This window comes from Priapulus caudatus, unplaced genomic scaffold (genome assembly GCF_000485595.1).
Source record: "Priapulus caudatus unplaced genomic scaffold, Priapulus_caudatus-5.0.1 Scaffold133, whole genome shotgun sequence".
Lineage (NCBI taxonomy): Eukaryota > Metazoa > Priapulida > Priapulimorpha > Priapulimorphida > Priapulidae > Priapulus > Priapulus caudatus.
Genome location: NW_014577194.1, coordinates 491,085 through 503,352, shown reverse-complemented (window position 1 = coordinate 503,352; position 12,268 = coordinate 491,085). Strand labels below are relative to the sequence as shown.

General features: G+C 43.8%; 1 protein-coding gene across 1 annotated transcript in view; it reads right to left on the bottom strand.

Annotated features, from left to right (window-relative positions):
- LOC106805916 (dynein heavy chain 12, axonemal-like) overlaps positions 1 to 12,268 on the bottom strand; it is an 85,289-nt gene that overhangs the window by 8,810 nt on the left and 64,211 nt on the right. The window contains 7 exon segments of the mRNA XM_014807687.1: positions 694 to 831; positions 1,416 to 1,556; positions 2,066 to 2,245; positions 2,845 to 3,069; positions 8,648 to 8,792; positions 10,758 to 10,916; positions 11,701 to 11,892. Coding sequence (XP_014663173.1) covers positions 694 to 831; positions 1,416 to 1,556; positions 2,066 to 2,245; positions 2,845 to 3,069; positions 8,648 to 8,792; positions 10,758 to 10,916; positions 11,701 to 11,892 — 1,180 coding nt within the window.

Genomic DNA, 12,268 nt, shown 5'->3' with positions numbered 1-12,268 from the left:
CTCTCTCTCTCTCTCGCGCTCTCTCTCTCTCTCTCTCTCTCTCTCTCTCTCTCTCTCTTTCTCTCTCACACACACACACACCTCTAGCTCTCTCTCTCGCACAAATTACGTTCAATTTTGCTTTGGGTTTATTGTTAGCATAGAAACATTTTGCTCAAATATTTCTCATCATACATCGTATTCTTATGACAGACGCCTTTATACTTAATTAATTTCTCTAAGGGTTGGCTGACTAGATGACCGTATGGTCTTTTCGCCATCCCTTTACGGCACGCTATTTATATTTTGTTAAAAAATCCTTGTATCTGCTCATATTGGAAGTAATAAAATAAACTTATCTTATCTTATCTTATCCTGATCTTATCTTATCTCGCTCTCTCTCTCACACACACACACACACACACACACACACACACACACACACACACACACACACACACACACACACACACACACACACACACACAACACACAAACACACACACACAAACAACAACACACACACACACACACACACGCACGCACACACACACACAAACACACACGCACGCACACACATAACTGATGTACGTATCGAACAGTTGTTCTATATGACAATACTCCAAGCCCGTAGCCAATGTGTTAAACGCCACAAAAACGCATGCAGACCATCCTGGTTTGCAAGCCCGCTCCCACGTTGCCATGGATACCGACCTGAAGCTGCCGGACGGAGATCCTGAGGTCCGAGTCGTTGAAGCCGTAGGGAATGTTCCAGCCGAGCGGACCAAACTTCCTTCTCTCCTGCACGAGGGCGTGGAAGAAACACAGCCCGAAGAGCAGCTTCTCAAACGACTGCAAAAACATGCACAAAAGAAAAATAGTTGGTAATGTTAGTAAATGTAGATGGCAGACGAACGCGTGTAGATGTGTAGCCGGTGTGAATACTCGTAGTCGAATCGAGGAATTGTATTGCTTGTTGAAATGGCCGAAATATATGTGTGAGCGAAACATCGCGTTTACTATCAGATTTAAATTACGAAATATGCTTAGATTTACATCATTACGAAATGTGGTCAACCAACACTGCCCACATATCATCGTAACATGAAGAAATTCCAAAAAAAATCCACTTTTTCATAATTTAAACTGTCCTGACTAAGTTGAGACGACAGGCATGGCTGTCGCAGAGATGGACTCACACTACATGAGCGCTGTCTCATTATAACATTAAGAAATTCCAAGAAAGCCTTTTTCATATTATTTTAAACCGTCGACTAATAAGCTCGAACACTGCATGAGCGCGAGGGCACCTGCTGTCTCATCGTAACATGAAGAAATTCCGAAAAAAACTTTTTTCATGTTTTAATCTATCGACTAAGCTAGGGCGACAGACATGGCTGTGGCAGACATGGACGCTGCATGAGCGCAGGGGGCACCTGTTGCTTCCCGCCGCAGCTGCAGAAGAAGTCTGGATCTGAGATCGGGTCGTTCATGTAGGACTGCAGCAGGTTTGCTCTGAGACCCGTCGGTGGTTCGTTGGTCATCTTCACGCCGTTCTGTAGCACTGCCACCGGGAACTAACAGAACACAGCGGATCACACACACGCACACGCGCGCGTACGTCACGGACACAAGTGTGGTCACTGATAGCCTAGCACACACGTGCTCCACACAGAGGGGATGGTGAGAGAACATCAACTACTGTGTCTACATCTACAACAATGTCTGTGAAACAACTGTTGCCTGCGGGTGAGCGCATCACTGATCACCATAACGCAACTATCTTCTGTATTATCAGGCAGCTTTAGTACGAAAGGTAATAACTCCTTAATTCCTCCAATTGAATTTATGACTTTTTACACACGATTAACGGAAAAGCAATCGCTTGCCTTTCGGTATTTCACAACAGTGATTAGTTTAAAAAAGGGAGAGCCATGGAGCGATATCAACGACATGTTTCTATGCTCTCTACTGTTGTAATTATATTACGTATCAACGTATAACGTGTAGCTATAGCTGACGCACACACTGCACAACATGCCTTATTATATTAGAAAATTCGTACATAAGTGCGCACGTAACGCACCTTATTCGACGGGTAACTCGTGAGCCACATGCGAAACTCGGGGTTGACCTTCTCTGGGCTCAGCTCCTCGCAGATCTTCTCCAGCGCGGGCATCCACGACACCGCCAGGTGGCAGTTCTGCAGCACGACCCACGTGCCGTCTCGCACCGCGCTCGTGATGAGAGCGGCGGCCACCGGACCCTGGATGAAGCCAAGCACAGACACACATCTCATGAGACCGACCCACCGTACACCTACGTATCGACCTCTCACTCTCTCTCTGTCTCACCAAGCTCTTCGAGAGAGATTCTCAGAGAGACCCTTCTAATGGATGCCGTATCTTCGTGGTGATCGATAATGGTGCGATGAAGTGAAATACCAGTCTATCATCAAGCTGTGGTATATGTACCTGTTCATATGATATAATCAGCATTGATTTCACCTGTAACATCGAGTGGTCGACATATAACAACGATCTAGGATTTTACCTGTTTCACGCAAAGAGATGGCTCTATGATGACCAGTGATGATTTTACCTGTTTCTCATCAAGTGTCGGTCATATGATAACCAGCGATGATTTTACTTGTCTGTCATCAAGTAATGGTCATGTGATAATCAACAATGGTTTTAACTGACTCACATCAAGTGGTGTTCATATAATAACCAACAATCACCTCCAGACTGCTCGACCACCGACATCAACCAACAGTTCATCACTCTCTCCGGTTCGATGCGCTCCCGACCTCATCTCTCTCTCTCGCCGACTGAAATACCGCAAATTAACGACAACGCATCTCACCTGGCCCTGACCGAGAGATATCGCGTTGAACTTTTCGCCCGTGAAGCCCCTGTCCTCGGCGAACTTGAGCAGGCTGGCCATCGGGTCTGCGCCGGGCGACAGCACGAATATGAGCGGCGCGCAGGCGTTCGAGTCGTTGTAGCTCTTCGCGAGGTCGAACGGCGGCGGCTGCACAAACTTCTGGCCGAGGCTGCTGACCACAAAGTCGGTGACCAGCGGGACGACCTGCATCAGTGGACATTGACGTTGACGAATACGATGCAGGGAATGGCTGCGTGAACGATAGCTTGAGATGCTGCGCTACTAAGAAAATGGACGAATCTACTTTGAAAGACCGGAGCTAGCATGTCATCTAAACTTGGCCAGTGTCTCTGCACTAAACACAGTGAGTTATATTATTACCTCCGCCTAGTAGGCGGCATAGGGTTGCAGGAGGTTATTGTTTCACCGCGTTGTTTGTGGGTTTGTGGGTTTGTGGGTTTTGTGTACAGCCTAGCCTAAAAGTTTATGGACGGATTGTCATAAAAATTTTCAGGCATAGGTCAGAAATCGCCTAACTTAGAATTGATGAGATTCTTGGTGGTGATCCGGATCAATTAATTAATTAACTAATTAATTAATTAATAAAATTTTCAGGATAGGTCAGAAATGGGGGTAACTTAGAATTGATTACATTTTGGTGGCGATCCGGCGTCCAATTAATTAATTAACTAATTAATTAATTAATAAAATTTCAGGATAGCGTCAGAAATGGGGTAACTTAGAATTATTACATTTTGGTGGTGATCCGCGGCTAATTAATTAATTAAATTTTTCACTTAAAGTCAGCTGCCTTGGCGGAGGTCTGTGCTCTCCGAGTGCTCTAGTTTGTAATGTTTTTAGGTTCAGGATCAATACTCCAACACTAGCCACCCTCACACATGCTAACCATCATTCTCTATACGTAATCGCACAAATTAGGAAGATGCACTGCTATGATGACAAAAAGCCACGACATAACCATCCTGTGGGCTAATACTAGAACAAAGAAGGTGGGAGAACATAGTGGCTAAAACAATAGCGATGTTTCATGTTTATAAACATTGACGTCATATGCGGACTCATGCGCAGTTTAACGGTGGCAGCAAGCAGATTGGTGATATTGTTCGATACAAGCGCACGCACGCACGCACGCACGTGTACGTACACACGCACACACGCACGCTAGCCACGCACCACATACTCATGCACCGCACGCACGCACGCACGCACGCACCGCACGCACGTCTACGTGCACATGCATGCACGCACGCACGCATGTGTACCTGCACACACACGCACGCACACATGCACACACGTGTACCTGCACACGCACGCACGCAAGCACGCACGCCAGACGCACGAACCTGTGCCTGCACACGCGCGCACACACGCACGCCCGCACGCACGTGTAATTCACACGCACTCATGCACGCACGTGTACGTGCACACGCACGCACGCACGTGTACGTGCACACGCACGCCACGCGCGCACGCACGCCACGTCTACGTCACATGTGCACATGCACACACGCACGCACGCACACACCGCACGTGTACGTGCGACACACACGGACGTACGCACGCCACGTGTACGTGCACACGCACGCACACACCCATGCACGCACGTGTACGTGCACACGCACGCACCGCCACGCACCGCACGCATGCACGCACGTGTACGTGCACACGCACGCACGCACGCCGCGCACGCATGCACGCACGTGTACGTGTACACGCACGCACCGTGTACGTGCACACGACGCACGCACGCACGCACGTCTACGTGCACACGCACGCACACACTCATGCACGCACGTGTACGTGCCACACGCACGCACGCACGCATGCACGCACGTGTACGTGCCACACGCACGCACGCACGCACGGCACGCAGTCTTACGTGCATACGCACGCATGCACGCATGTGTACGTGCATATGCAGGTACGCACGCGCGCACGTGTTCATCCAAACGCACGCACGCCACGCACGCGCGCATGCACACACGTGTACCTGCACACGCACACACGTACGCGCCACGTATATTTTGCATGCGCACGCTCGCACGCACGTGTACGTGCACACGCACGCACTCACGTGTACCTGCAAACACACGCACGCACGTGTACGTGAACACGCACGCACGCAGGCACGCACGCGGCACGCACGTTTACCGTCACACGCACGCACGCCACGCACGCACGCCCATGTACGCACGTGTAAGTGGACACGCACGCACGAACGCACGTGTACGTACACACGCACGCACGCACGCGCGCACGTGTATGGCAGGCGAGGTGGGACATAAATGGTATTTAGTGACAGTCATATATTCGAATTAATGTCTATCATATATTCTATTTAGTGATAGTCATTAAATCAGCCAATCATAGGCATGGAATTATTGTCAAACACTAAATGATTTAATGATAGACACTAAATGATTTAGTGTCTGTCACTAAATCATTTAGTGTCTGTCATTAAATCCCCGTTGCTACAATCAGAGCCAACGTTACAAAGATCCGCTAGGCGGCGCCAGCTACTTCCGTACAAAAATCTCTACCACCGCGGCGGCGCCATGTTTATGTGTTCAACCTATGTTGGCGCCATGTTTATGTATCAAACCTACGCGCCATTTTGGCATGTAGGATGTAGGCCTAGACTGGTTCTTCTACCATGTCACATGCAATGCAATGAATGCATGGACAGCAGACAGGCAGGAGCGGAGAGCGTCTATACCTGCTATTTTTGTACGGAAGTAGCTGGCGCCGCTAGCCGATCTTTGTAACGTTGGCTCTGATTGGTAGCAACGGGGATTTAATGACAAACACTAAATGATTTAGTGACAGACACTAAATCATTTAGTGTCTATCATTAAATCATTTAGTGTTTGACAATAATTCCATGCCTATGATTGGCTGAGAAAAAATAGTTGTATCTGATTGGTTGATTTAATGACTATCACTAAATAGAATATATTGATAGACATTAATTCGAATATATGACTGTCACTAAATACCATTTATGTCCCACCTCGCCTGCCATACACGTGTACGTGCACTCGCACGCACGCAGCACGCACGTGTACGTGCACTCATAACAGCGCTTTCTATCAGAACATGTGGTCATTCATCTTGTAAATGTCAAGCAGCACGCTTCGCTTCTGCCAACTACAACACATAACAAATACACGTGACCTGATCTATGACGTCACGTGAAACCTCAGTAACCGAAGTGTGACGTCACGTTGCAGGACAACGTATGGGCTGGTTCTACACAAGCCACTGGCTCCATAACATTAACTGCGTGAAAATGTTGTGCGTACGTAAAACACGAGTGTGTGCGCTGCAGACAGCGGTAAAGCATCGGTAGCAAGTCGATCTTACAATATTTAATGAATTAAAAAAAAATTTAAATTTTTATACTGATATAGAGCGTTGTTAATTTTTATTTATTTTTTCGTTGCTTTTCACTTCCATCCTTTGGAAATCTATAAAAACTGCAATAATGACTCTCAGAATGATGGTTACAATCGGGTACAAACACGGACACGCAGTTAATGTTACCAGAGCATATGATTGTGTAGAACCAGTGGCAGTGGGTTCGTTGTCATGCCACCGTGACGTCATCACTTCGGTAGCACGGGTGCTAACAATAGGGTACCGAAGTGAGTGCGTCACGTTGGCAGACACGCACGGGCTGGTTCTACACAAGCCACTGGCTCCATAGTGTAGCCATAGTGTGAAAATGTTGTGCGTACGTAAAACACGAGTGTGTGCGCTGCAGACAGCGGTAAAGCATCGGTAGCAAGTCGATCTTACAATATTTAATGAATTAAAAAAAAAATGAAAAAAAAAATATATTATTATATTTTATTTAATTTTTTTTGGTTAAATAAATTTTTTTCCCCGTTGCTTTTCACTTCCATCCTTTGGAAATCTATAAAAACTGCATAATGACTCTCAGAATGATGGTTACAATCGGGTACAAAACACGACACGCAGTTAATGTTACCAGAGCATATGATTGTGTAACGTTAATGATTACCGCTCCTGCTCGTAACGGCCGCTAGGGCCTACTCACTAGAGCGTTAACCTCTTACTATTTGAAAGTGGGTGGCTGCTGACTGAGCCAGAGCGGCCCAATCAGCGAGCAGTCCTTTGCTTGACGTCATTTCCGTCAACATTTCAACTGCAATAACTATATTTATAATAGTTTATAATAGTTTATATTAGGTTTATAATAGTTATAATAATATAATTTATAACTGTAAAAAATGCATGCTTCTGATAAAGCCATTAACTAGATTACCACCAAAATAAATATGTGCCTGGTGCGGATTTGCAGCCTGCTTTAGACTGGTACCCGGTCGACAGTTTCACACGCTACACCAAGGCCTATGTGTGAAGGTGGCGAACGGGTACTAGTCTAGGCCTGCTTAGCCTCGTTCTGCGTTTATTCGATAACGAGGTTTGCGAACTGTTTAGGCTGCCTTCGCTTACAGGCGTCAGTGTAGCGAACGCAGTCAAGCGTAACATGACGACTGGTATTATACAGGTTAATGATTGTGTAGAACCAGCAGCTCGTTTGTCATGCCACCGTGACTCATCACTTCGGTACTCTATAGAGTACCGAAGTGATGACGTCACGGTGCATGACAACGAGCCTGCTGGTTCTACACAATCATATGCTCTGGTAACATTAACTGTGTGTCGTGTTTTGTACCCGATTGTAACCATCATTCTGAGAGTCATTATTGCAGTTTTTATAGATTTCCAAAGGATGGAAGTGAAAAGCAACGGGAAAAAAAATTAATTGAACCAAAAAAAAATTTAACAAAAAAAAAATTTTTTTTCTTAATTTTTTTTTAAAATTCATTAAATATTGTAAGAACGACTTGCTACCGATGCTTTACCGCTGTCTGCAGCGCACACACTCGTGTTTTACGTACGCACAACAGTTGACCCTATGGCTACACCATGGAGCCAGGTGGCTTGTGTAGAACCAGCCCGTACGTTGTCTTGCCAACGTGACGTCACACTTCGGTACTCTATAGCAACGCGGTACTCGCAGCTCTATCACCTTCTTCGTACCTCTACCGCCGTTGACTCGCAGCTAGGGCCTGCATACCTCCCAACTCTCATTGGTTGATACAAATATAGTTAATTTTTAAAATTAAATTCTAAGTAGTGTTAGGGTTAGGATTAGGGTTAGGGTTAGGATTAGGGTTAGGGTTAGGGTTAGGGTCACAATGCACCATAAAAGGAATTATTAAAACAGGAGTTTCAGGCACGTGATTTGTATCAACCAATGAGAGTTGGGAGGTATGCAGGCACTAGGCCCTAGCTGCGAGTCAACGCGGTAGAGGTACGAAGAGGGTGATAGAGCTAAGAAAATAGGTAACGAAGTTATGAAGATGGGTAATGAAGTTATGAAGATGCGTGATGAAGCTACGAAGATGGGTAATAAAGCTACGAAGATGCGTGATGAAGCTACGAAGATGCGTGATGAAGCTATGGAGATGCGTAATGACGCTATGGAGATGCTTAATGAAGCTATGGAGAGCTTAATGAAGCTATGGAGATGGATAATGAAGCTATGGAGATGCTTAATGAAGCCATGGAGATGGATAATAAAGCTATGGAGATGGATAATAAAGCTATGGAGATGGATAATAAATTTACGAAGATGCGTAATGAAGTTACGAAGATGCGTAATGAAGCGCTATAATGATGGATAACAGATATATAAAGATGAGGACGCATTAATGTGAGAAGCACAGACCTTGTCGGAACGGAGACAGCGGATGACGATCATTCTTTGGAACTCGGTGAGTTTCTTCTCCACGGCGGCAGCAGCGGTGCCTTCTGCGGCTCACTTGCTGTCGTACAGCTGACGCCAGTCATCGACGTGCTGCTCAAAGTGTGCCCTGTAACAAGCACCATCTATACATGCATGTCCACAGCACAGCGAGTGTTGGAGAGAACAGCCACCGGATTTGACTGGTCACTGTTCATTTAATTATATTGGTAATATTAAAAATATGTTAAATTATTCGGATATTGTTTTTTTTTATTGTTTTTTTTATTTATTTATTTATTTCTTTAGGCAATTATCTATCATATACAATACATTGCATACTTTTACAATAAATTCTGAATTCATAAAATTGGATAACTACCAAGGATATATAACACAAAAAGCATGACTAGCACACTTATTTCCATTGTGGTCCTTGTTTTGCTATGCATTGAATCTAACCATTACACTACTAATACTATCAGCACTAACTATTAAAATATACAGTAGTTTATATATGTAGTTTTAACCGGTCATACAATGGTACATTCTCATAAGACGATACAAAATTTTTTTTATGCCTAATTTCAACCGAATTCTTTTAGCGAAAATCATACTCCTCTGCCTCTACTGTTTCTACCTTTTCCATCAGACATTTCTTAACCCTATACTTAAAACTAGAATAAACAGAATTTGACCTAACTTGTGGTAGAGAGTTCCAAGCTTCAATTGCAGTATAAGTAAATGAGTTTGTCCCACTGCTTCCCACCCTCGGTTTAAAAATAGACATCCACCTTCCCTTGTATTGAAACTTTCCCTTGGACTTCTGACGTTAACATGAAACCTTCTGTCATATACTGTGGGCCGAGATTATGTAATATTTTAAAAACCCTATTGACTTTCAGTTGCATTACCCTGAACTCTACAGGTACCAATTTACAGCTTGAACTCTCTAGCACCTATGTGTGCTCTAGTACCTAGCCTCTAATGGCTTTATTTTGACACACTTAATTGCAGCCTAGCACTTGTGCGCTTTGTGAGACTGCTGTACCATATACTGCTTGCATAGTCAAAATGACATTGAATTAGGGCAGAAACTATAGTAACTTTTACATGCCGTGTTTAAATACTTCGCTTTTCTGAAAGAAATTTCAATCTATTGTTAACCTTTTTTACAACCTTAATTCCCGTTACCTCACCACTCATGGAGTCTTCCAAGTCTATTTCTAGATACTTAACTGTATTTTTATGTGCAATTGCCACCCCATTACATCTGATGTCAGTTTTGGATTATCCCTGAGTTTGTGTTTAGTTCCAAAAATAATACTTTCTGTTTTTCCAAGATGCAAGGATAAATTGTTATCATTGAGCCATTTATTAATTGAATGCAATTCTCTACTTAATTCTTCCTGTATGACTAATGATATATCTATTAAGACATGTTACATGCGTTCAACTTTGATAGAGTGATGAACAGTTGATCAAATTTGTTTGCAATGCGATTTGATTTGTTAACAGTGCACTTTTAGAATGGTTTCATCAGGCTGCAATTGTGAGCAACTTACTAGCTAGTCTCTTGGTTTACTATAGCGTTACTAATTATCTACTACCTTTTTTTATGTAAATGACTCGCCCGCCGCCGGCAACACCATCGCGACCGGCCACCCCCGCAAGCCCGGCTTACACCCGGCCGCGTGCCAAGGTATCATTGTCAAAATGACACAGTTGCCCTCCCTTTCTTTTAGACTTCATAGTAAGCACTCATAACTTATAACCATTGATCACAAGATATCTTCGTATACATACCGCATCTGCCATTACAATTCTCATAGAAATTACATCGATTTTCTTATTCGAAAATGCGACGATTTGGAATCCATTTTCAGAAACATCACAAGTATAGTTATTACACCATAGGTCGTTAATTCATCATAAATACAAAATGTCATAACTTTTAAAGTCTCCTGCAAAAGTAATCACATTTTAGACCTGTGATAGTCATAGCTATTTACGATCAAGGAGGTAAATATGACCTGTTATATTTATAGCTCCTTGTTTACGTTGACTCTGACAACGGGTCCCCCCCCCCTCGCACCTGAAGTTCTGGAACGGCTCCAGCTCACACATGCGGCATATCTCGTCCCAGCTGCGGTCGGACAGCCAGCTGGGATCGGGGTTCTTCAGCTTGTTCTCCAGTCCGAGGCCGCCGGTCAGGAAGAACGTGAACTCTGCGTAGTCCAGTTCACCCCTCGCACTGCATGGCAGTAAAGGCAGCACTAGGATCTCACGCAAGATCAGTGTAACAGATGCACTAGCATCGCAAGCAAGACCGGTGTAACTACACAGTTTGCATGAGGAGGTCGTGTTTAGAATTCACGAGAGTTTGTGACTCACCAAAGACAAACATGATGATCGAGTGTCACCGAAAACAAAATCTCACCAGTGTGACAAAACAGGCCTTGATACAGTTAAATTGACTACGTCACGAATTTTCTATGGTAAAATGTGTAAAATTTTTGTTGCCATTTTTTTACATTAAAAGTAAGAACTAACGTATCGTCAAATTTGTACCTGATAAGATTGTTTCTCAACTAGTTAAAAATCCAAAAAACCTAGACAATTTAATATTATGTTCCTGACATTAATTGCTTGCTATGGGCTACGTATGAGTCACGAGTGTATGTTCACATCGAACAATATAATCAAATAGGAAGTATAATGCAGCAATTTAACCATAAAAAGTGAACAGAATTACTTATATTTTGTGAAAAAGCGACAGGAAGTATAATGCAGCAATTTAACCATAAAAAGTGAACAGAATTACTTATATTTTGTGGAAAAGTGGAAATATTTTTTTCATTTCTACTATTTACGGTGACGTAATCGCTTTAATATTAATATATTCTTACTAACTGCAGAGAATATAAAGCTAGCACAGTACGAAGCACACACACCAACACCACAGGTGGAAATCAATCGCGAAACTCTTTGCGATTTCTCAACCAGTGACGTGCACGTGGGCGTGGTGTAAAACTCACAGCTGTATGTTGGTGCAGAGCAGGAGAGAGAAGAGCAGCTTGTCCTTCTCGAACAGGGAGCGACACACGTTGCTGTACAGGTTGTAGGTGAAATGGTCCTGCAGGTAGAGCAGGCGCCGGTCCAGAATCTTCGACTTGTTGCTGCAAAGAGACGACACGACCACCCGTGTGGCTCCATCTAGTGGTCTCTCACTGACAGCACAGTACCTTGTTATAATCTGTGCTACAGTAGTGACAACGGCCACTGCGTGTTATCACATAGATGTGAATATAACTCATAACATATATATAAAAAAATAATAATCATATAAAAAATATTACATGTACATAGTACATAGTACGTAGTATATAACTCATAACATATATATAAAAAAATAATAATAATGTACGATCTACTGCCTACCCACCGTCTAACACCATTACCATGGTTGCAGACGCTGCTATACTCATCACCTCCCCATCAGGTAACAAATCACACACCCACAAGGCATTTATAATCAGTTACAGATAACTACAGGTAAATTCGTATTAGGATATATTATATATATCCCAAATAACATGCTGACGT